The sequence below is a fragment of the Thermobia domestica genome, chromosome 18 (assembly GCF_964235325.1).
Source record: "Thermobia domestica chromosome 18, izTheDome1.hap1.1, whole genome shotgun sequence".
NCBI lineage: Eukaryota > Metazoa > Arthropoda > Insecta > Zygentoma > Lepismatidae > Thermobia > Thermobia domestica.
Window position 1 is genome coordinate 126,727,251 of NC_137471.1, and position 27,365 is coordinate 126,754,615.

General features: G+C 36.0%; 1 protein-coding gene across 4 annotated transcripts in view; it reads right to left on the minus strand.

Annotated features, from left to right (window-relative positions):
* Positions 1-552: 552 nt before the first annotated feature.
* The window catches only part of LOC145674774 (uncharacterized), a 44,548-nt gene continuing 17,735 nt past the window's right edge, over positions 553-27,365 (minus strand). Inside the window, exons 3-4 of one of the 4 annotated variants that reach the window (XM_081744968.1) lie at positions 25,196-25,615; positions 20,651-24,927 (exon numbers count right to left, since the gene is read on the minus strand). In XM_081744968.1, coding sequence (XP_081601094.1) covers positions 24,078-24,927; positions 25,196-25,615 — 1,270 coding nt within the window. In that variant the 3' untranslated portion in view covers positions 20,651-24,077. Of the gene's footprint in view, positions 880-20,650; positions 25,817-27,365 lie in introns of those variants that run through there. The other 3 variants (XM_081744967.1, XM_081744971.1, XM_081744969.1) reach the window with 3 other exon arrangements.

The window sequence follows — 27,365 nt, forward strand, 5'->3', positions numbered from 1 at the left end:
ATACAATTTGAGCATGAAATACTCTCGTTTCGAACTTCTCCATGCTTTTTCTCCTCGGTTGTTGCATTCCGCCATGTTGGGCACGGAATGTCAATTTTCAGAAAACCAAGACAGATTGGAATGACTGAGGTATATTCCCGAAAAAGCTCAGGAAAATTTGTATAACCGACACCTCACTTCCAAGAAATCTTATGACAAGTGGCCGATACAAAAGAAACTAAAGCAAGGTGAAGCGGTTTAGATTTTTGATCTGTCTAAAAAACAGGGACAGTGTGAAGTTTTTTCAGGAATGTATTTTGGACCTGGTCAAATTGTATCCAAGAAACATAATAACAGCTATTATGTTAAGTTCCGAACACCTAAAAGACAGATTAAGATAGACTCTTTCTCTATAGACCGGCTTAAGAAGTATTATCCACCTGAGAAGGGAATATCTTAGGAGTTGCAAACGTTAGAGGATCAAGACACACAAATATTGGGTGAAGGAGTCCAGGAAAAGGATTTTCAGCAGCAGAAGGAGTCCAATTCTTTTTGATGGAGTATCAGGAAGAGGAAGGCACGGGGGAAGCGGATTCGTTGTTTATTTGAGATGTGAAATTGATGTCCGACATTCCTTCATGGTACAAGTCCGCACCCGATACCAAGTCGATGGCTGATGTAAAAAAAAACGAATTTTGCCGTTAATACCGAATTTTGCCGTTAGTTATTTCTGTGTTAATTTATAGTATAATAGTACAACCTTTTACCACCACCATAAAAAATCCTTTGTCCATTGTTCTGTTAAAGTGCAGGTCCAAAAAAGCTACGATTTCTCTACCTTCATTGTTGAAAATAAAATTAGGTGAAATGCTGAGGTGTACTAGTAGGCATTCCACTCACCTAAAAAGAAGAAACCTTGAAATTAGTAACGAAATTTAACAAGAACATATATACTTAGGCTAACAGAGATAATAATGTACAGAACATGTGAAAACTCTAAATTTCTCATTTTATTTAATTTGTGTTTCCGATAATTTATCTTGTTTTGAGCTACATTATCCTATCTTTCTCTTTGTCACATGTGACGTCTAATAACACCGAGTTCCAAATAGCATCTGGTTTATATTTCCGTAAACTCCCAAATGTTATTTTGTACCAAAACTCATTACCGATATCTTTAAATTTGGCATTTTTCTTTCCGCATGATGTTAAGGTTTCTTCTCTTTTTGAGTATCTGCATTACAACGAAACTGACGCTCTAGCTCCAGATGTCTGCGAAGCTGCGAAAGACTTACATGATCTCAAGTCAATATTAAGGATTATTTTTTAAAGCCTCCAAATCCACGATTTCATCGATTATCAACAAGATGTCCACGTTCACTGCTAGGGTTCATTGGGAAAGCTTTGAACTGGTCTTGGGACATAGCTGACAGTTCTTCTACTGATTCGATAAATGAAAAGGAATTTCATTTGGAACAAACAGTACTGGGTTTACAACAACAATTATTGAAAAATAACCTATATATTTAGAACACAACTAGAATTTTTAAGTTTTCAAGATAAGATACAAGATAAATTTCATATAATTAGAATCTTCTCGGCAAAATTATTGGATCAAGAACATAATTTAGAAGATCACCTTCATAAGTTTGCGAATCGAGTCCATAAAGAGGCAATTTCGTTCATTCAAGAGTTTTATTCGATTTTAACATAGTTTGTACAGTTTCTACAAATTTTTAATTATGATCTGACAATTCAAATGTGTGCAGTTGAAAGGACTAAACCATAATATAATTTCTTATAAATTGTTGTACGCACATTTGTCTGAATTTCAGGAAATCATTTTGAAAAATGGATAAAAGTTAGCCATAGATAAGTCGTTATTGTAGATGTATTATTCAATTGTTTTGACTTGTTCTATCAACAACACATACATTTACCTACAGATGAAAATTCCGATCTTGAAATACAGTCTTCATTTATGATGTGCAGCTACTTCCGTTTGCCGTATATAACAAAACTTGTACCGTGGATATCCAGCCTTTAGTTAGGGTAATGCAAGATAAAAAAGATCTTATACCAATAACAGGAACAAGCCTACTTCTTTGTCATTATAGCTAATCGAAGCTATGTGAGATACCTACACACAATATGGCACGATCTCCTTTAATAAATTGTGCTCACGCAAGTACAGTCAGTTAAATATTAGACAACTATGACCATTCGTGCTATGATTCGAAAGAGGCACGGATTATAGACATTGTATAGCATGAGTTTGTTTTAACACACCCGCCAGAATTTTTACCTTTGAAGACTAGAGGAAATGTGTCTACTGTTCGAGTTCCAGAAGAAGCCAGATTATACGGAGCTCTTGAAATTCGAATACCATGCAATACTAAATTAATTGTGGAGAGAAATCTTTTCTTCAGATCGTACTTTCCGTGTATCGACAATTATCTTACAGAACCTGTATTTTTACATCTTTTTCCGAGCCAGCTTGTCTCTAATGATGTGATGCTATTACGATATACGGCATTAAAAGGGAATGAATGTTTTAATGTTTCATCTTTACTTAATGATGTTTGGAGTTCTTCGATCCGACATATGAATGTATCTGCATTTACGATAATTGACCAGACGCCCATTAAGATGCCTATGTATAAGCATGAATATACCAGGAATTATTATGATTTGGAATATAGTCATCACTCTTCTACTTATTTATTTGCTAAGAGAACATGGGATTTTCAATTTTATATGGTTTTGTAGGAAATGTAGTGCGTCTACGGAATTTTCCTTGCAAAAATTGAGCTACTTTCTAGATATTGTGTAAACCGTTATTGCAATTGTAAGTTTAATTTTACGCTATAGAGTAATAAAAAGTTTAAGCAAAAATTGGTGATGATACTGCAGATGAGGAGTATTGAGAATAAATATAATGAGAGGGTTGAGAAAACAGATCAAGAATCTGAAGTGATCCCAGAAAAGTTCACCACTTCGAACAGAAATGAGGATGCACATTCAGTGTCAGAATTGAGTTTACTTCCACCTCCGGCAGAACAGATAGTTAGTGGCGGAAGTTTTGTTACAGAGATTATAGTGCCGCCTTCTACCGTCTCAGAATTAAGGAATTCTAATGTAAAATCTTCGTACATTTCAAATTATATAGTGTATTCTTAAAAGTGGATACGGAAACCGAGGTGTTGTACAATTAACTCATTTTGTGAAACAGCATCTAGAAGAAGATATTAGACAGTATTTAAGCATGACCATGTAAAATTGAGAATCATTACAGGAAATACCTATTTTTATAAATTTAGAGACCCATTTTTCTTTTTCCTCTTCCCTATTTTAGTTTCAACTTAATTTTACTAACAGAATCGAGTATTGGGCGATAAAACCCAATCCAACCTCTAGTTACCTGGTATTCCCAACTTAACAGGATTTTTCGCATTTTGTCAGATCAAGAATATGAAGTACTTATACTAATACTAATTATTTTTCTTCTTTTTTCATGTTTCTCTATTGTTTCAATTCTACAACCTCCTACCCATCTCTACTGAAATACTTTGATCACTCTCATATTCTCATAGAAATCACTCTCCCAGTCCTCGAATAAAGACAGGTCCTTTTTTAACTTCCCTGAGCAATTTTTTACGACACCTTTATATTTTTACCAGAGTTGCCAAGCATGCTCTTCACTGGAAGTAAGTTTTCGCATAATAATGTTACCTGATACCCTACTCATTTTACCACATTCCACCCTAATTTTTCTTATTTTCCATTCTTTCCCTTATTTGCACTACTTTTTCCGACCAACCACCCAACACGTCACTGGATCCACCCAGATACTTCCACATTTTTATTAGCTATTTTCATTAAATGTTACTTTCCCAACATCCTTATCCTTTTTTGAACTCTCGTGCCGCCCCACCCCGAACCAACTATTATAACTTTTCATTCGTTTTGCTCACATCTTTCTGTTTATAAACAAACATTGGCCATTACTATACCGACAGTCTTCCGAAAATCCATCTCTCCCTCATAGCGTCATGGCAGCCATCTTGGAGATTTTCCTGTTTACATTTTCCCATGGTTTTGAAACTGTGTTCCGTTGCCAAATTTTCGCTACAATTTCCATTTCTTATATTTTACCACAATTATTTTTTCACTTTTTGTCCCTTTTGATATACACCCTCTCTTAATCTTCATCCTAGATACACATATACAGAGTCACATGTTTCTGATTACCTCAAAAAGTATTCCCTTTCTCCCCGTTATTTTTTGTTTTCTCCCCACAACCCCTTTCCGTACCAAAATGCAGCAAACCACGGCTAAGAAGAAGAGGACCTATGGACATCAAGAGCACTGGCGGATCCACGTGGGGGCGACCGCCCCCCAAAAGTGTTTTTTTGTTTACTTTCAGCATTTACTGTTGAGAAATACAAATATGGTCTTTTCCCGACCGATCCAATCTGTGTGACAAGCCTAGCAGAGTCTAGTCAAAATGTGTGGTATTTAATAGTACTTATTATAGACATATTTGAATTGTGAATACTTCTGTCCCTAGTTCCTTGAAGCGGTCACCATTAACCCCAAACTAGCGAGAATATAATTCATTCGACGGAAGAACAGCTGTAGGAAGGAGAGTAAGATGGCTAACTCTTTGAACTAAAAATGTATATTTTAAAATTGTGTTTTAGAAAAAGAAATGGAAATTGAAATCGGGTTCCGAACTTCAATTACCTTTACCTTCAATAAACAGAATCAGAGTGTTCAGCGCTCCTTACCGAAAAGCTCTTTGAATCTGAAACTTTTTAGTTGGTAGATTGATTGATATGTATTTATGTTGTTTGTCAACAGCGATGCTTTAGAGAACGAAAACTAGAGTTTAAGTTGAATCTAAACCATTGCATAGAATTTGATGCATACTCACCTGGAATCAAACCACAGAACATCATGCATCAAAGATCAAAGGTAGCTTTGCTAGCTACTAGATGAACAAAGAGAGCAATGTCTCTTGGGGTTCAACACGGAAACTTTAGGAAGACATCAGGGATTCATTGACTTATAATGGCAATTTCATCTTTTCTTGCGAAACAATACAAGCTGTTATTGTAATTCATATATAAAAGACGAAGTCCTGAGTGAAAAACTAATCTTCGCACAGGCCAAACCGCTTGAGCTAGAAACTTGAAAATTCGGACAGTTTAAAAAATTTGTGATAGGGTATCATTAACAAAGGATTTTGTTTTTTTGGAAATTCGACGAAAGAAAGGGGCGATGGGGTAGAAATTACTTTAATAAGGTGGCTATCTCTCCGAATCCCTTAAGGTTAGAAACTTGAGATTTGATATTTGGATTTCTCATTTAAAATTGTTTGACACGCGTTTCAGCGTTTTTTGATAATTTATTAAAATGAGGGGAAAAGAAGCAGAAAGAAAAGAGACGGGAATTACAATTATTATAAAATGATATCAATATCTAAGAATCTTTGAAGGTTAGAAACATGGAATTTGCCAGGAACAAGAAAGGACGTAGATTTGATTTTGTGCTGTACTTTTTACAGAGATGGACTGCAAGGTGACTAAGACCGTTCTGTGCGTTTCCGCTCGTCATGGCTTTTGCCCATAATCATTTTCAACTCGTGGGTAATCCCCGAAAGTCATGAGTCTGAGTCTACAGTTGAACTCCTTGGATGTACCTGAATCGCAAACAAAATCAAGAAAGACGAACGAATTCAAAAAAAAGGTTTAGAATTTGCTTTTCTAAATTTTTAAATTAAACAAAAGGGCACAGCTACAATCGTAAACAAATGTGTATATATAGTATATTTTAATAAGCAGTTATATATTATGCATATGATATTTGCTTTGTTTGTTTAACGTCCCACCGTTATGCCAAGACGGGTAAAGGAGACGTGGATCTACTGATTATAACGGAATCCGAACCACATTTTTTCTTTTAACTGTAATCTCACCGTGAATCGAACCCAGGACCACGCGCGCCAAAGGTAAGCGTGTTAGCCATTAGGCCAAAGGGGTTCATATTATATCTGACATGAAAGAAAACGTATTCCACTGTAATTTCATTTAACGGTGAAATTTTTCAATATTATCATCAGTCGGTATGTAAAAGAAGCATGGTTTGTGCGCAGTAATGAACGGAAATATCATTTTGGTTTTATATTTCTGATTTTTCGTTCATTTTATTGTAGGCTTTGCTAATCTTCCAGAGGATTTTTTTTACTATTTATGCATTATAATGGCTTATTTTGTGATTCCATATCATTTTAATTCATATTTTAATTCATGTAAAACGTATGCACATTTCGTACTAGATTGACAAAATTTCTGTTGAGTTTTTATAAGAGAACACTTGGTATTGATATTTTTGTTATTACATTATTTGGAGTATTTTATTGAATAAATTATGCACTTTCCTTCGTATTAACTAGTAATTTATATGGTTAAGGAGTACTGCAATATATTTATATAGAATTTTTATTCACAATCCATTTCCTTATATGTTACTGCTGTAGTTTGACTTCAAACCGTCGCTCTGGGTTCCTGTTAGTAGTTCAATAGTGTTTAAATACAGTGATGATTAGTATTATGCATTAGAAAATGTATTCATTTCATTCTCCTGTACTTGATCTGTGCTCTTGACTGAGCAGGCTAGTTGTTTTAAGAAGAAACCATAACATCTTTATTTCGGAGAAAAACCACGAAAATCATTTTCGGGCAATCGCCAAGAGGAATATTGACGGTGCCACTAATACATCCTTGGAGTTCAGTTTGAATATTATATTTTTTCTTTTAAATTTTCAATCTGCTGAATTATATCCTGATATAAATAGAAATGAATGCAGTGTGTAAAGATTGCTTTCCTATGTTTTGGCCCACTTGGAACACTGTGTACTATATACTATTGAACATCACTTTATAATTAATTATTGTGTCATTTTTAAGCTACCAAGAAATGCATAGAAATATCATAATGTCTTTTGTAATTTGTTAACATTTTGTATTATACTTTATGCATGTATACCGTTATCTATTTTTGCGTAGACCGGTCCCTTTTTTTCAACTGTTGTCCCGCAATTGCTATTTAAAATATAAATTATTAGAGCAAATTGTACACTCTTTCGTTAAAATGAATGCCATCGTCAATATAGTATTTTGTTTTGTACAAGTACTGTGCAAGACAGCGCATCTGATATATGGCGGATACTATCTGTGAAGTGAATCATGACACCGCCACGCCTCCAAAACAAAGTGCAAATTTAATTTAAATCTACGAAAAGAATACACTTTCATTTAAAAAAAATGCAAATTCGGATCCCAAATAAAATCTGGGAATCAGGTTTACCCCCCATTCAGCCCCGGATCCATTAGCGTCCCATTCTTGCAAACTAAAATTATGGTCACCTTGATTCTACACTAGGGTGGGTCGTTTTGCCACTTTTTCTTCGGAAGGAAATGTAATACCTGGCAAAAGTGGCCAACCCACATGGACATTCGTGGTATAGATTTTTTTTTCAAATCAGATAACATCTTCTGTGAGAACTATTGTCTCAAAATTTCAAAATTTACCTGAAAATTGCAAAAAATACCAAAATGGTTCATTTTTTAAAGTTATGTTACATATAACTTAAGTAAACATATTTTTGGGCTTATACATGCCATATGCTACGAAAACTGACATTCCAGTCTCAAAATGCCAGTTATATGCGCTTGGGGGGAAAGGGTGCCTCCTCTTGGACCGGAAAAGAGGATAAATTCAGTACAATTAAGCGTATCTACAGTTTTCGTCCTTGCCTTTTCTTTCGGGACCTGCTGGCCCAATATGAAGATGAACGTGACAATTTTTTGGATAGCATCGTCACTGCAGATGATACGTGGCGTTATCACTACGAGCCGGAATCCAAAACATAGTACATAGAATGCCGATTTTTTATAAGAGCGACATGCAGGCTCTGGTTCATCGTTGTCAAAAGTGCATAACAAATGGTGGGAACTATGTGGGAAAATGAGTCTGTAGCTGAAATATTGCTCTGTTTAGCTGTATTGTTGTTAGTTATGTATCTCCATTAGTTTCCATAAAAAAGGAGGCATTACTTTCGGAACGACTTTCGTAGATTTGACTGAAACTGTTGTGATTGCGCAGAGATACAATGTAAGCGAGAGGGCTGCGGCACATATAACAACTGTGCTTAAGGCAGCTTCAAAGACTGGAATTATAACTTCCCAAAAATTTAGCTCTGGTTCTGCACATCCTCTGGTTCTGCACCATCCTCTGGTTCTGCACATAACGAGACAACATCTATTTTCGAATGCATCATGAACCAACTCAGAGTTGGCTTTGATAAAGTTGAGGTTCTTGGGTGTGATGGAACATACACTAATACTGGTTTGAATGAAGTTGTTCTTCGAAAATTAGTGGAACTAACAGAAAAACCTATGCAATGGACTTTTTGTCTCTTGCATTTTAATTAACTGCTGTCCCGAGCTCTCTTCACACATATTCACGGCGCTTATTCAAGCCCCTATTCTTACACAGGCCCCATAGTTTCAAAACTATCTAACTGTGAAAAGTTTTCAGACCAACAAAACCAACTATTCAAACCAATAAACTATGACTTACCTCATCATAGTGCAGTAGAGCACAGAAAACTCAGTAAAGACCTGAGATGCTTGTTCCAGATATCTCAAGCCATTGACTCCGGAGTATGCGCCTAAGAGCTTATTTCAATGATCCCTGACAAACTAAACAAAGCTAGCTGGTTGACTAGTGCAAACAGAATTTTAACATTGTATAATGAAACAAAAAATCTACCAAGAAATTAATAGAAATTGCGGCATTCATACTTAGTCTGTGTGGTTATGCAATACCGCATCAGAACAGTCTTCTATTGCTGATGGTCCTCTCACGTCTTTGAGACCATTAATAGGTCTAGATACTTACCAAGGGAATACTAGGCTGTAATCCGTTCATTCATCCAGACGAATGCATTCTTTGTACTAACTGAAAATTTCTTCTCGCCACGATGACTGATGGTCGACTTGCTGTCCGACAAGATGCATTACATAAGATTCTTAGTGCTCGAAAACACGACGCAGTGAATCTCCATAACTCCATTAGATATAACATCATTCCCAGACTGAATTTTGAGGCAACCGATTACACTGCAGTGATCTTCTGTGAAAGCACTGATGTTTCAATAACTGTGCTACCAGTAAGTTCTATGGACGGTACCAAACAAACAGCTCATGGTCAAACTTTCACTCCTGACAACACTGTGCCAGAATGGTGCTTCACCGTCCATCCGTGCCACATGGTAGCAGTAGAACAGATTGTGAAATTATTCACTGAAGAAACCTCTCGAGTATGTGCCACTGATGCTAGAGGTGGAATAGTCAGGTCACCCTTATTTTCTAGGCAAACTGCATCTAAATTTCAATCAAATTCCCAATTTGTGACAATTTTTCCTGACAGTGACTAATCGGATCAATTCATGCGGCCCAACATATGGTTGGTTGATTGGATATGCCTAGCGGAGGAGCCCTAGGTGCAGCCACCTCTACATGGTGGTCTCTGGGTCACTTCGCCAGGCTATATTGCCAGGTGAGCGAGGAGCTACACAATCTCTTAACTGTACTGAATTTGCCCCTTTTCTGGCCCCAGAGGATGCACCCCTATTCCCCCCAAGGGCATATAACTGGCATTTTTTTTTACTTGAATGTCAGTTTTCATAGCAACTGAGATGTATTTAACCAAAAATATGTTTACTTTAACATAACTAAAATTAATGAACAACTTTGTTAATTTTGGAATTTTCAGGTAAATTTTGAAACTTTGAGGCAATAGTTCTCACAGAAGATATTATCTAATTTAAAAAAATCTATACCTGAAATGTCCATGTGGATTGGTCACTTCTGCTGGTATTACATTTCGTCCGAGAAAAAAGTGGTAAAACGCTGCACTCTATTCTACACTCATCTTCCAGGAAGCGAATCGCCCCCTTCAAACGATCCTTCTGGATCCGCTAGTGATCAAGAGATATCACTACTACAATTTGAACCTCACAATTTGGCCACAAACCAACGTAGGAAAGATACGTTGCAGAACGTTATTTCTTGATTACTAACACTCTTATATTTTTATGGACATAATACTCACTTTATCACACATCAAATAAGTTTTTGCTTAAAAAATAAGATATTACAAATACATAATTGTCATATATCTTCAAGCACTCGATATATTCCGTCACGCCCACCGACACACATCCAGCTTAGCCGATAACATGTGCCATCTGGTGGCAGCTATTTCAATTTCACTACGTCCTTTGTATATGGCCAACGATCAAGTTGGCCTAGACTACCTCGCAGCTGAAGCTGAGCTGATTCAGCATTCTACAGTTTCAAGTTCAGTGTTATAAAACAAGACCATGTGCTTTAGTTTACTTTTGCTATGTATCTTAAATGTTACGTGAAAATCCAATGCGGAAGAAAAGACAGGAACTATCGAAGACATTGAAACATGATGCTTTTAAGACACATATACCTACATATTGACAAACTAGCTCTTTCTTGTGTGTATATTCTTCGTCTATGTTTACTACTGGTGAAATATTGATTGATTGATTGTTGGTATAGTGCTATATTTCATTATTTGTTAACGTGAGTGATTTAAGTGTTTTTTTCTCAGTGATGTTTGGTTATTTTTTTAAATATATATATATAACATACATCAAATTGATATAGTACAAACTGTACAGTGCGTTAAATAAAGCCCGTCTCACACGGATCTGAAGTAAAGCCTCAACCCAGGCTACAACTTAACAGTGTTACTTAACTCAAACTTCCATGTAAGTGATTTTATCCTGAGGTGATGTAGGGGTCTCAGACGATCCCTTAAACTAGGTAGGTTTTACCAGCAGAGCCTCTCGTAGTCGCTGTATTAAACAGAAAAAAAACGTTTTACGCACAGGGCAATCAACTGTCGTAATCGTAAATATTATTGTTTTTCATTCTCACGATGAAAGTTCATCCGAATAGGATGAAATAGACATAGCAGCGATATCTGCTCTGTTCCTGACACAAAATCCGCCCTGCCCTCTCCCTAAAAAACGAGAAAGACAAAGAGTAGAGGAGCTTGTGGACCAGAGAGTGAATTCTTCGCTGCAATAATGCACAGCAAAGCACCGTATTTTCAATGGTGAATAATGAACTACTTACAGAAGATCCTCCTTCCTATAAAAAAACATCTACAGAATGGATTATTCAAAATTCCATACGTTATTGAAATTAGTAACTCCGAAAATTCAGGAGCGAGATACGAACATGAGGGAAATATTTATCAACTGACAAATGGTCTGTAGATCCTTGGATCCACCAGATTGTAGAACTGAAAATCAAATGACTTGTCCAAATATGTAAATGAGGGCAGTTATCAGGCGCGGAAAGCTAAAATAAAGAAGAAAGAGCAATTATATAGTATAGGTACTGAGTGCATCCGCTCAGCTCAGTACCCACAAAAAATGCCCACATAGCCCCTGAAGTAAAATTATACCGCGTCGGGAACCGATCTCATGCACTACAACCGGAATTCTTGTGTTGTACCAGCATTGTAGAACTGTTCTCTAAAATTTCAAGAAAGCCACATAACACTGGTGACAATTAAGTCTCATTGTTTCTGTTTTTGGCACTGGTTACTTTTGGCGCATCACATCTGATTTTTATATTCACAAGTGTAGGATTACTAGTCTAAAGTTATTACAAGTGCTTTACGACGGATAAAATAAGTGAGTTGATATGAAAGATGCCTGTAAAGAAACTATTTTCCACCGGCGGTGAATTTCTGCACAGTTTAAAGAAGTTTTATTTTGTTTACAAGTGGAACGCTATTAGTATGAAACCATGACAAACGCTATTGAAACTCGTGTCATTGTTAAAACCCGCTTGTTTTCACTAACGTCGCTTATGCGGATAACCATCTTCGCTGACGCGCCTGTTCCCTTCAGACACAATATACTTAAATCACCTATTTTTATTCTTTTAAAAGATGTAATTACATTTGTTCACACCTTTTAAGTATTTTCAAGTATTTTCGAAATGAATTGTTGCTATTAAAGTTCTGATACGCTTTGTGCATTAACTTCCGTATATTACAGCTTTCTATCCAATAAAAGTCCTGAAGGTGGAAATGTATTTAAGTTGAATCATGTTTTGTAAGAAGCAGCTTTCTGAGTAGATTTGCAATATTAGTTGTAGTATAGCAGTAGGGTAAGAACAGGTTTGCTAGAATCGGTTGTTAAAAAATTTAGAGTTCGCAAAACCGTTTTCTATATTGAGACATAACAGTAAATTCTACCGATTTATACCCAAGTATAATAAATTCTACTTTAACTTACTTTGTTTTTAGAAATTCTTTTTGCTACAGGCTTAAACATATGGTCCCTCACAACAGGACATAAGCGTTTATTTCATAATTTCAAACGCTGAAATATAAAAAAAGAGAACCTGGATCACATGAGTGTAGTGATGAGGTCTACACTTGAAACGCATACGAAACATTATCATCAATTGTCTATCCATTGCTGGATTGAGAGTTTCCCAATACTTCTTGACAAGCATCTATTTTTGTTAATTGTTCCAAGATATTTGCAGTACTATCTAATATCGTTACACCAACTTGTATTGGGATGCTGTTTAGATCACTGCTAGTCGTTTGTTCCATCCTGTAAAACTTTCAATTTTGTCTACCTTGTATTGTTTGTTTCCTAAGAGTGCTATATTTATCTACCTATTCATCTACTCTCCTTCTCGGTCTGTATCTATCTATCTATCTATCTATCTATATCTATCTATCTATATATATATATATATATATATATATATATATATATATATATATATATATATATATATATATATATATATATATATATATATATATATATGCGTGTGTGTGTGTGTGTTGGAAAAAAATCTAAAACCTTTCCAAAAGTGTGAAAATCATACCTAGTATGGTGTGGGGCCTTCTTTTGCGTTCAGAACAGCTTGGATCCAACGTTGAATGGACGTATACAGCTTCTGTATCGCGGCGTGTGGAATTTTGTACCATTGTTCCTTCAAAACATGTTCCAGTTATCTTAAGGGACGCTGGTGGAGTGTAATGAGACCGAACACGCCTTTCTAACTCAGACCACAATGGCTCAATGATGTTCAGATCTGATAATTGTGGGACCCAGGGGAGGTGTGATAACTCCTGCTCATGCTCCTCCAAGCACGATTTCACCGTTTTTGCAGCGTGACAGGGTTCCAAATCATCTTGGTAGATGCAATCACCTTCAGGGAAAAATATTTGGGCCATGGGTAGAACCTGGTCCCCCAAAATGGCCTCATACGTTTTAGCATTCATCCTTCCATCTAGAGCTATGATGGGACCTGCTAAAAACCACGATATCACTGCCCATACTGTAAAAAAAAAACCTTCCGCATGCTTTACAGTCGGGAGCAGACAGTCTGTATCATAAGCCTGCGACGGTGCTCTCCATACGTAAACACGACTGGTTGTTGGAAAGAAGGGGAAAACCGATTCATCCGACCACATCTTGTGTTTCCACTGTTCATGAGTCCACGCCTTGTGGTCCTTCTGCCACTGGATACCCCTCTTCTCACTTACTGCTGTGACCAGAGGTTTGGTATAGCGGTCCTGCCATGAATTTTCATTTTATGAAGTTCTCGTCACACTGTTTTCGTTGAAACCAAGGTTACTAGAAAACAGGTTGCCTCTTAACCATGCTGTACGGTCATAGGCAGTGCCGGAATGACGTCACTTATAGACCCGTGAAGCGCGCAAAAAATTTGTCGTCTGCTTTTTTTCCCACTTAAGAATAAGGAAGAGGGTCTTCGCAAAGGAGGCCTATACTGAATTAACGTTACATAGTAAAATCCTTTTTGCGCTTGCATGCAGAATCAATTTTAAGTGTTTGTAATTTACTACACAGAATAATGATCGAGAACAGAATTTATAATAATAATTGTGTTTTACGATAATATTGTTAGAAAGCTTACCTCACTGGACAAGTTTCCTGAGCTTTTTCTCCCGTTTGTCCTGAGAGCTTTCCTCTATTTTTACAGAAATCTTAACACTTTTCTGTTTTGCCAAACTATTCAAAAACTTTATTCTCTCATATTTTCTCATTCGCACAAATGTAGTCACTATTTCAGAATTCAGATTAGCATTAATTACTCCCACAAATAATTCTCTTTAGACATTTCACGGTATCTTTTCCCTTACGCACTGTTCTTCCATGGTAAAATGAAAACTGTTCTTTCATATCTTTTACACACGAAAGCACTCTTCAGTGGGTTGTGTGAGATGCCCATGAGACAAGCTTTGAATCAGGGCTGTAGCCAGCAGGCTTATCTAGGAGGGGCCCGTCATTTTTTGGGGGGGGGGAGGAAGACAACTACAATTTACAAAGCCAAAAACAAAGGGTTACAGTTAATGATTTTGAGGCCTGCAAAAAACGGAAATTTTTCGTTTCCGTCTGGAAAACTAAAAACATTTTATAAGCTTTGGGTTTTGCTTTTTCTCCATAAATATTATGTACCAACTAGGTTTTATTATGCTTAACTAAGAACTACAGCTCCGGACCAAATGTTATGCCTTTGTGCATAACTATTACAATTTAAGCCCCTTTACACAGAACCTATCTACATAAAAGTGATTTTCTTTGAAGTTTCGCTTAATTTCTTTAAGATTTTTTTTACAAAAACATTTATTTATTATTCTTGACTTAAACATCATACAAATTCTCGTATTAGCATAGATTGACAATTATTTTAAAATAGGCCTATATAAAATATTTTAATGCTCATATTGGACATGATCAGCACAGGAACACTAGACCAATCGATTGTAGCAAATGTGGCAGCAAGGTCTACATTTGGTCATTCCTTACATGGAAGAGATACCATACTATTTTTCGATCGGTAGGCCTAAGGATCGGTAAATAATTTAACGATTATTAATTATATGTACTTTGTTATTTTTAAATGACTGAAGCGAGGTAATCTGACGATGGTGTTTTAAGAGCTGGTTATTTAGGTTTGGCCCCAAGCCCCCCCCCCCCTCCCGTGGCTACACCACTGCTTTGAATCGATGATGGTGAAGAGTGATGAACGGGAACATTTTTATTGTACTGATTACTTAAATGAGGGTATATTTTTTGCATTTTCTTTATTATTATTATTATTATTATTATTATTATTGCAAGCCAACCTGCTATATACGCCAATACATCTTCCATTGGTAATTGTCTCTCAATGTAGCACACTTTACTTAAGAACATCTTTACCTTCGGTCATTGTCTTCAGCATTTCATCAGTACATACACCACCACATTTTTAAAGAAATTTGCTTAAAATAAGTTCTTCATTTTCGATAGTATTTGCGTTTCTGTTAATTTTCAGTACGCCTCGGTTATTGCATAAAATAATCATTCTAATTCTATTTAGTGCATTTAAAGCTGTAGAATGATCATAGAGTTTTCAAGTGTCTTCAACGCGTTTGGTCTGCGGGTGACGTATTACGATCGTCACCGACTCCCTCCGAACGAAAACCGAAGTGTTTAGAGGCAACCTGTTCTCTAGTAACCTTGCGTTGTAACTGGGTTCTATAGACAAGAATTGAGTTGAGACGTAATTTTCATTGCATTGGTCTTCTTTATAGCTGCTACAATCCGTTTTAATGCCCTCCGGTCCCTTTCTGACTGAATTGGTTTTCGACCACTGTTGTGCTTTGTAGACGTCGTTTACCCATGAATTGTGTATGTCCTCGTGACATTGGGCACAGTGCCTTTCGATACCCCGACAATGTTCGCCACTGTTGGCACTGAAACTCCAACCAGACGGGCACCAATGATCATGCCTCTTTGGAAGTCTGTCATGTCACACATTTTACCGCACCACTTTCACATCACGACACTCACAACTGAACTGGTTACTGCTGACGGAAAAGGAAGATCCACATTACACATTCAAAACAAAAAACGATCGCCAACCGCAACACGGGTTGTACAGTGGAGGGCCAAACTTACGTGTCCAGCATGAAGTGTTTTTAGATTTTTGTCTACCCATATATATATATATATATATATATATATATATATATATATATATATATATAGAGGACTTGTATAAAGTCTGACCCCGGGTCATTTGTTTGCAAACTGACGGGCAAATAAAAAAAATCACCGAACAATTATGAAATTATTTTTATTGACACACGATTTAATCAAAAAGTGCTGTCCCAGTTGGGGTCCAACACAAATTATTCAAATGGCAAGGGCAGTCAAGTGAAAGGTATTGTTAAAAGAAAACAGATGGTATCAGTCCCGAGTCTCTACACGAACCCTGTACAAAATGGCGGTGGGTCGAAATGCCAACAGGGTGTGCATTGCAGATTATGTAGCCATCAGTAGCAATCTGAAACAGTGAACCAGATGTCAAAAGCGAACAACACTTGCCGCGTCATTGCTAAACCCTTACGATATGAAACGGGTTTAATCTCAAACGTTCCAAACAGACAGATATGTCAAATTGTATGTCGTGCGAAAGACCAGAATGAAAAGTATTGTTATAGCACGGCTGTCCTAAAATAATAATTGCGTCAAAATTTCGATCAATCATGCTTCTTAGTATAACACTTAATTAGTAATGAATGCGAAATTACTACGTAACAGACATGGGTTTAAAAATTGTAGGAAATTAATGTTGGAGGTATTGAGCTCAACTCTGTTAGCCGTCCGAGTACGATATAATGTAGGTTTAGTGTAGAAATATTCGAAGAATTGCACGCAGAAATAATGTGAGACCAGGCTTTGAAAAGGGTAACGGTAGTTGTCAGGAATCGCCAATAATAATAATAATAATAATAATAATAATAATAATAATAATAATAATAATGAAAAGACGGAGGAGGATAATCATGTATTCAGAAATCACAACTACAATAAGATTTGACCGAAGTTCTCCCGGTCACTGGCATCTTTGATAAAGTCTTTCTGTACATTCCGTTCACACAGGGACTGAAAATCTTTTCTCGAGCTTCGTGCTTAAGAGTTTGCTTCTGCGCCTGTGTAGCACACTGTATCGTTTACGTGTTAGTCAGCAACATCGATATCTGCGGTAGTAAATCATTGAATGTACGAGTAAATAGTTGATTTTTTCATTAGTTTAAAGCAACAATATCGAATTATGTACACTTTTATTTCTTATGCCATTTCGTGCTTTGTTTTCGCTCTTACCGGCCATACGATGGTACGCTCAGCTGAAGACAAATTGGAAATAATTTTCCTTTATTGTGTATGTTATTGAAACTGCAAAGCAACTTCTAGAAAGTTCAATCAATAATTCCCTGACCGATCAATCGGTCATAGGTACGTATCCGATTTAGTGCAGAAATTTCGCGAAACGCAAAGTGTATAAGAGCGGCCTCGCTCGGGTCGAACTCTAGTGGATGAGGGGACAGTGCTAGAAGATTTTGGCAACGCTATTATAACACCCCAGCAATCTTTGAGTGAAATGAGTGCCTCTTTCGGTATTCCCAAACCCATAATTGGCAACATCCCGAGAAAGCATTCGTTTCAGCCATATAAAATGCACATTACCCACGAGCACAGTGACGATGACTTCGATGTCGTCTTAAGTTTTGTGAAGTAATGACTGCACGAATAGCTGCAAATAATCAGTTTGTATACATCTATTTTAGCGACGAAAGCATTTTCTTTCTTCATGGACGTGTAAACAACCAAAATGTACGTTACAGGAGCGATACAAGCCCCCATATTTTCAGAGGACATACTTAAAAACCACATAAAGTAAATGTCTGCGTGGGTATTTTAGGAAGCCATACCATAGGGTCTCTGTTCATTGATGGTACTTTAACCGGGAAAAGATATTTAGATCTGTTCGGCGGAGATTTTGAACGACTGCCATTTTGCACACGGTTCGTGTAGAGACTCGGAACTGGTACCAACTTCTTCCTTTTAACAGTACCTTTCCAACGATATATTACTTGACTCCCTAACTGTTTGAAAACTTTAATTGGACACCATCTAGTACCTCCCAATGGGGACAGTCTAGCAAAACCTTTTACCTGGAAATGTTGTACTTTTGAAATGATGCAACACATAATTGCCTTTGAAATATGATTCACTGTTTCAAATTACTACCAGTGGTCACAGAATTTGCAACACACACTGCTGGCATTTTGACCGACAACCATTTCGCACAGGGTTCGTGTAGCGACTCAAGATTGGGACCATTTTTTTTAACAATACCTTTCCATGATTTACTACTTGACACCCTTGCCATTTAAAAATTACGAGTTGGACTCCATGTGGGAATCTGAGGCAACATTTTTCACTCAAATCATGTGCCTCTAAACATAATGGGAAAGGTGTTCACTGTTTTTCCCATCTACCTATCCGTTTCCGAACAAATAACCAGCGGTCAGACTTTATATATATATATATATATATATATATATATATATATATATATATATCATTTGTTAAGAAATGAGACTAATACCACTGAGTGTAGGAATGAGCAATCAGTTTGCCTATTCTTGTCTAATTAACCACTAGACCATCTGTCGTTTATTAGGTACCGTATTCTGGCATTATTGTGTTGGGTTTGCTCTTCGGGACATCACCACTGTGTGACGACTGCTGAGACTAGTAGACCTCTCCCAACTTTCATGATAAATTAGTGTACGGCTAGTTATTAAGAAAGAGGCTGATGGCAGAATCTAACTGGTGTTCTGTGTGTGATAATAACTCGATCTTTATGGTGGAACAAAACGCTATACACTAATAGAATTATATCCAATATTAAAAGAATGACACACAATGACCTCTCGTTTAGTGAATCAAAGGATTGAATCCCGAAATTGACAAAGAGACCCCTTACTGTCTCGGGATTAAACTCAATATAGTAATATTTTTTGAGGAATGTCAGAGAGGAAAGTTACGAAATTATGGTTTCTTGTTCGGTACGGCGATAGAATTCCAGCGATGTTTTTATCTCTTCTCGATGTAATGAGTCCCCGCTTTTTAAGTTAGTACCACCCAAAAACAGTACACGGATTTACAAGCGTAATGTAAGCTGCAAATAATCATAAAGCAAATATAGTGGGTGGCTTAACAATTGGAACTGAACACAGTTCTTAAAAATCACTACAAATTCGATACATTTTTTCGTTAATTAGCATGACATTATAATGTCAACTTAGTTTTCAACTTTTATATTAATTCACTGATACGAGGAATAGGAGTGCAGGTAATAGGAGCACTAATATAATAATTACAAAAGCAATCAAATCAACTAAAGAATATAATAATCCAGTGCGTAAAATTTACAAGTTGAATTTATCGTAAGAGATAACAAAACAACTGTATTTTGCGAGAAAAGAGCAAAGAAATAGATAAGAATCAACAATAATTCATATGCAAAATACAAAAAGCGTAACAAAATCTTTAAGGAACGCAAGAGAAATTCTAATGAATAATTAATATTTCTTCTTTTTAACATAATGCAGCTTGAGTATCTTCCAAAGAATTCTTTTTGCAAAATCGAAGTAACAAATTTAACAATAAAGAAATTTTGCTTTGACTAGTTTGAATTTTGTCCAAAAGAGTTACAGTACAATGGAACAGCACCTAAATATGAAAATCTTAATAGAATTTTCCGCCTTGATTTCTATACTACAATTTTAGCTTCTTGTACAAATTCGTATACTATTGTTACATAATGAAATGAAATGAAATCTTTGAGTTTTACGTCCCACGGTTATGCCGGTTAGGCTAAAGGAGACGGTGATGATGAGTAATGAATGAAATGGTGGAATGAAGAAAGTGGGAGGAAACGGGAGAACCCCGAGAAAACCCACGCACACGGTGTTTGTTACAAAATCATTTCGCACTACTCCCTTATTGTAGTCAACCTCAACCTCAACGATCCTTACCCTTTACGTGCAATATTTTTCACAGAAATAATTATCTAATGCGATAAGAGAGTAGTACTTCAATGTGGATATATTTTTTCTATAGTAGAAGAAATTATTTACAAATTTTTGAACTGATTATCGTCGAAGTTATCGATTTTAAATATACTAAGCATTTGATTATTCTTTCCAAATAATTATTGTATATCCACAACGTGACGAAGAATCTATATTCTTGCAAGTAAGTGCTAACGTAAAATAGAAACGTTGAATGAAATTTCGCTTTGTGAACAAAGCTAAGAAAGCCAACAAATTCCGAAGGAAAACCAGTCAACATGGAAACAATTTCTCAATCAAGAGTCACACTTAGCAACAAAGAAAGAAGTTCTGCATGATCTAGCTACTTTTAGTGTACAGTCTTTGCCAAGGTCAATTCAACGGTTCTCCATTTTCTTTCCTATACTATCACAATCAACATGTACAGGTAATTTGCGGTAGACTCAAGTACCTCAAATGGAATGTTTATTTGTAAAATCCAAACGAATTCTTGTTCCGCTTTGCGTATTACACACACACACACACACACACACACACACATATATATATATATATATATATATATATATATATATATATATATATATATATATATATAATCCAATAATACCGCTAGCTTACTATCTCCAATCAACACTACACACACTAACCGAGTTAACTTCAAAATTTAATAGGTTCCTAATTTCAAACATTATAACTTCAAGAACGAATAACACGAAACTCAAGTAGTAGCAATCTTCTGTTTGTAAACCTGATATTTTCGCTTGAACTTTAGTACCACCCTTTCAGTAGGTAACCTTATGATCGATTCCCGTTTGAATATGACTTACAATTTCTGACTCAGCAACAACCAACTTGCAGTGACAGCTGTTCTTGCTTCCTTCCGTTGTATTATACAAGGGTTATTCAAATATATTTAAGAACACGTGCAAACAAACATCTTTAAATACGTGTTACGTGCAAACAAATACGCTTTCTTTCGATTTCGTTCTACGTTTTTTTTTTAAAAAAGAAAATAGTCAAACCTTCCTTTTCTTTTTCTTAATTTATTGAATATTTTATTAATATTGAAAAATAAAAGTCCTTTGAAGCTTCTACTGCGAAAGATAGGCGTCAGTAGCTATTTCCCCTAACTATCTAGAAATCATTTCTTATTTGGTAATACTAGATTTGAATTCGTTAATAATCTTTGTGGTCTAGGAATATCTTCCGCCAAAAGTGTCTGGTTCAATATATTCGAAAAAATGAAATTCTTTAAACTCTATGTCCCAGGATTATGTCGGCTAGTCTAATTGAGACGACGATGAGAAATAAATGAAACGGCGGAACGAAGAAAGTTGGAGGAAAGGGAGTACTCCGAGAAAAACTACGAACACGGGTATTTATTCACCACAAAGTTCACTTGGCGCGGACTGGGATCGAACCAAAGAAAATATTAGAATCTCGTTTTGCACACGTAATATTTCCTATCCATTAACTTTCATATTTGAGCTATTATTGCATAGCCCTAAACATTGAACGGAATAATACAATTCTTACGTTAAATAGCGGGTAGTTAACTATTAATACTTTCATTGCATGTTTGTGTTTTTTATTTACAGTAAATGAATATAATTTCAGTATAGACAAAACATTGTAAAGATCTCAATAAATATATGAACAATGAGCTAACGCATCCAAAAAATAACTGAAAGCTAGAATAAAAAACGAATTGAAATCACTCGTGGTCATATGGTCAGAGTATTAATATGACTCGAAATCTACATAAAGCTGAAAGTTCATGACCCTTATAGCCTTGATGCTCGATGGAGACAAAGTGAAATTATTGAGCTAATAAGTAGACTGGAAACTAAAAGTTAGATATTGCTTAATGTTTTGAAGTATTAAAATAACTTATTAGAAAACGATATTTCCTCGAAAGCAATGCATGTGATTTCCACTCTCTCATCTTTCAATACAGAAATAAGTAAAATAATATGTGAAAGATTCTATTCCATTGTAGAAATAAATGTAAGTTTGTATTTATACTTGCCTTTTCGAAAAATTTCTCGGTCAAATATATGTAGCAGTTTTTTCAGGCTGGCAATTCTGAGTGAAGCTTTCTAAAAGTTTTGTACATCCATACCAGGCAAATGCCGGAATAATACCTAATATGCCTACCATATACAGGGAAAAGCAAAATGTATTCTGGAACTTCATATCATATTTTGAAATATGCCCGTTAAAGAAATGTTCCGTTTATTACAATAGATAGCAATTGCTTCTGCTATCTTAACACACTCCTAAAGTATACTCTAAACATCATTAAATGGAATCAAGAATTTTTCCCAAACATTGATCACCTAAGGGTTATAAACAAAATTTAGAAAATCGAGTCATAAACTAAGTAGACAGAAAATATAACTAACTTTTATTTTGAAACTACGACTAACTGCACAGTTTTATACATATAATTTTTCGACATATTATTAAAAGATGTTCGGATTTTACTAAGTACCGATAAGTTTTATCTCTATATGGTAAACAAATTTTTAATGTTTAATTTGCTCAAACTTTTAGAAACTGATTCTCCACGTTATCAGGAATTAAACTGTGAATTTTGACTTTGTTTGTACATCAAAGGGAGTGTAATTTTTCGCATTTATAGTGAGTTAATTTTTTATGCCTATACATTGTTTCGTTTCGTTTCTAAGGTTTTCTTACCTCTCCAGCCTTCATTTTGTAAATAGCTTGCTAAACAGTGACGCAAGATACTTCTCATTGTTTCTATAACATTTATCATAGATTTTACTTTGCCTTCTCAGATATAGTTGAATACTTTCTTTTACACGACTACTATTGAAATAGATCATGTAATAATTTACGATCAGCTTTTAAGTGGTGTGTTTGTATGAAGCAGTCATGTTTTGTCAACTCAATATCATTTTGAGAAAGCCAGTTTTACAATAGTCGCTCATTTTGATACTGACACGCACATATTTCAATGTAATTCATTTATGGTTGTGGGATAGGCTTGAAGGTTTTGAACAATAGAGATACTGGAAAACCGTAACACAATGTTAACATAAAATCGTAATTAAATGCATTTTTAAACTGCTAATAAATCTGGAATATTGGAGCAGGGATTTGTTTCCTTCTTTTTCTCTCTATAAGAAAAGATAGCTAAAAATATAAGTGTACTCTTGCTCTTAATACAAACTACCGTTGCACACAAATGACAAGTGTGCGTACAGTGTCTGATTTGAGTAATGTAGTCAGAATATTATTATAAAATGGCTTATACACTCAAGCATACGTAATATATATAAGGCTTGAAAAGTACCAACACTATGAGTCTTACTTTTAGTAATCTACGCCTAAACAATGTATTACTACGATGGGAAATCGAGTTGTTTATTTGAAAAGTTTTCAGGTCAATTACAACTAAGCGGGCAGAATGGAGTTCAAACTTCCGGAAATGGGTTCTGGTTTAAGAAAAAAATCGAATTCTCCCTCTAATATACAGCCAAGTATTATTTTGAGGGCCTTATATGTATGACTTAGAAACGGTACTAGCGATGCAATTAAAGGTGTGTCTCACCAAGCATGAATTAAACCAAATCTTTCTCACAATATCAGTGCCTATTGTGTCTCTTGCTTTTACGTGTAAACCTTTCCTGCACTTTTTGAGTTACCCTTGAGTACTTTCGCGCACTTCCGACACTACGTGGATAATAACTTCATTTATATTAAGTACTTTTCCAAACGTAATTTTATAATGTTATCATATATAATATTGCACTCTTCGTACATGTAAGATTTCCCTAGTAAAATGTGATTTTTTACTTTTTTTACACTCTTAGGACGTGAGATATTTGACCTGAATATGTTAATATTCGTCGTGCCAAACTTGACTGGATATTAAACTTTTAGCCATACTTTTCGCACCTTCCAGGTTCATAGCTTATGTTTATGACCTTACTGTATGCAGTAACATATGTGTTGCCAAATGTCATCAGCCTAAATGCTTTTCCGCACTATTGGCAAGCGTGAGGTTTTTCACCTGTATGTATTGAAATGTGTGTTACCAAATGTGACTTCTGTCTAAATCCTTTCCCACACTCTTCACATGTGTAATGTTTTTCACCTGTGTGTATTAACATGTGTGTCGTCAAAGCTGAACTCCGAGGAAAGCTTTTTCTACACTCTTGGCACATGTGAGGACGCTTTGCTGTATGTAATAACGTGTGTTTTGTCAATGCTGACCTTTGCCTAAATTCCTTTCCACACTCCTCGCACGTGTGAGGTTTCTCACCTGTATGTATTAACATGTGTGATGCCAAATGAGCTCTACTAATAAATCCCTTTCCACACTCATGGCACGTGTGAGACTTTTCACCTGTATGTATTAGCATGTGTGCTGCCACATGTGACCTATAAGTAAATGCCTTTCCACACTCTTGACACCTAAGAGGGCGCATTCCTTTATGTATGAATGTGTGTGTCGTCAAAGCTGACTTCTGCCTAAATCCCTTTCCACACTCTTTGCACAGGTGAGGTTTTTGACCTGTATGTATTAACATGTGTTTTGTCAAAGCTGATCTACGCGTAAAGCACTTTTCACACTCTTTGCACGTGTGAGGTCTATTTCCTGTGTGTATTGACATGTGTGTTGCCAAATGTGACCTCAGCCTAAATCCCTTTCCACACTCTTCGCAGGTGTGAGGTTTCTCACTTGTATGTATTACCATGTGTGTTGCCAAATGAGTTCTACTAATAAATCCCTTTCCACACTCATTGCACGTGTGAGATTTTTCACCTGTATGTATTAGCATGTGTGCCGCCACATATGACCTATGAGTAAACGCCTTTCCACACTCTTGGCACCTAAGGGGGCGCGGTGGCTCAGTGGTAGAGCGTTCACCTCTGGTGCTTGTGGTCCCGGGTTCGATCCCAGCCTCCGCCAAGTGAACTTTGTGGTGGACAAACACCGTGCTCGTGGGTTTTCTCGGGGTTCTCCCGTTTCCTCCCACTTTCTTCATTCCACCATTTCACTCATCTCTCATCATCACCGTCTCCTTTAGCCTTACCGGCATAACCGTGGGACGTAAAACTTAAAGATTTCATTTCATTTCATTTCATTTACTCTTGGCACCTATGAGGACGCTTTGCTTTATGTATTAACGTGTGTGTTGTCAATGTTGACCTCTGCCTAAATTGCTTTCCACACTCTTCGCACGTGTGAGGTTTTTCACCTGTATGTATTAACATGTGTGTTGCCAAATGTGATCTACTAATAAATCCCTTTCCACACTCTTGGCACGTGTGAGATGTTTCACCTGTATGTATTAACATGTGTGCTGCCACATGTGACCTATAAATAAATCTCTTTCCACACTCTTGGCACTTGTGAGGGCGCATTCCTTTATGTATGAAAGTGTGTGTCGTCAAAGCTGACCTCTGCCTAAATCCCTTTCCACACTCCTGGCACAAGTAAGGTTTTTGACCTGTATGTATTAACATGTGTTTTGTCAAAGCTGACCTCTGCGTAAAGCCTTTATTACACTCTGGGCACCTGTAAGGGATAATTTTTGTATGAATTGCCATGTGTTTTGTCAAGTTTAGCATCCGCCTAAATCCCTTTCCACATTCTTTGCACGTATGAGATGATGCACCTGTTTTTATTGACATGAGAGTTGTCAAAGCACTTTTCTGAGTAAACCCTTCTCGCGTAACAAATGTACTCGCTTTTCTGGAAACACTATGCTTATGGAATCTGTAAGAAGTACAATAAACAAGGAAACAGTAAACCAATCTCCATTAGTGTATTTAAAATCCTCGGAATGCATTGAGATATTAAATTTTAATTCACATAACGATCTTTACGTCCACTGAAATATATATGCGTGGTTAGATATGATACACGTATGTATATATGTACGCACTTTTCGGAAATAAGGCCCTTCCAGCAACATCAGGGTTTTAATTGCTTCCAAGTCTTAACTCATGAACTAGAAATACGTATTATGATTGTAGGATTCAAAACTAAGAAAATTAGGATCTGAATTGCCCAGTCGTCTTCCTTTGTTATTACTCTGACAAACTTCTAGAATATCCAAGGTAATCATGCTGGATGAATCTTAGTTTGCCGCTCAAAGAAACAAGTGGGCTATAATAAAATTTTCACTTCATGTGATGAAATTCTATTAAATGAAAATTCTATCAAGGATTTGCAACACTGCTATTAGAGGAATGTCAAACAATGTCTCCAAGATGTTATTTCAACTGTGAAAGATTACAATGTTTACTCTTCCTTATTTTAAAAGTTTAATGAGCGTGTCAAGACAAATGCTCCACTGTGTATTAAAAGCTGACAGAATGGTATTACAATTACATTATAAAAGTAAGGCAGCTGAACTGTTTGTAATAAATTTTCATATATATTAAGTGTCTACCTTCATCTGTGTTCATATAAATTTCCTTTCATCGTAATGGGTGTTGTAAGGAGAAAAAAAGGATTGAACATCTACGTTGAAAATTATCATCTCAAGAATCCCGCTTGTCACAGAAAGAAGACATAGGTTATAAGCTTATCATTTATAATAAACTGTCGCTTCCTGCACCGTTTTGGGAAATACCGCATTTAAAAGGGATATGGAGAGTAATCTCTCAGTCCGTAAGTTTAATGTTGAGCTTGTCTCTCATTAGTTTAGGAAAAAGGGTGAATAGCTTAGATGAAATTTTGCACTGCATCAGAGTCATCACAAGAAAATAAAACAACTTAGGGGTGAAGAAATGGGGAAGTGAGGGTGTAGCTGTGGCTCTTCCAAAGCTGTAACTGTAGTATGAGAATCTAAAGACACATCTTTTCAAAGTTTCCACACGAAGATGGTGATTGGCATGTTCGTGTGGAAAGCCAAAGAAATGTTTCATTTCGACCATTTGGGTAAATAGTTAAATAGAAATTTACGAGCACAGAAATTCCGTATTAGTTTTTAAAATGACGAACAAGAAGCCAAGAAAATTTGAAACACTTAATGAATATATCCTATTTTAGATTATATATGCTACACGTTTTCCTCTCGTTTAGTTACTAGGCTCCACAAACAATCTGAAGAGGTTGTTAAAAAAAATAATCAAAAAGTATTTCACACTCTTCTTTCCGGTCTCCATACTTTAAATCTAGTCAAAAATAAAATTATAAATCAATTTACCACACTGAAAATTTACATCTCGAGCCCAGCATATATTATCGACTCAAACGACTTTTGTTTATTATCATGATTATTTCGGTTTAGACTGGTTATAGATAAAAAAAAAAAAAA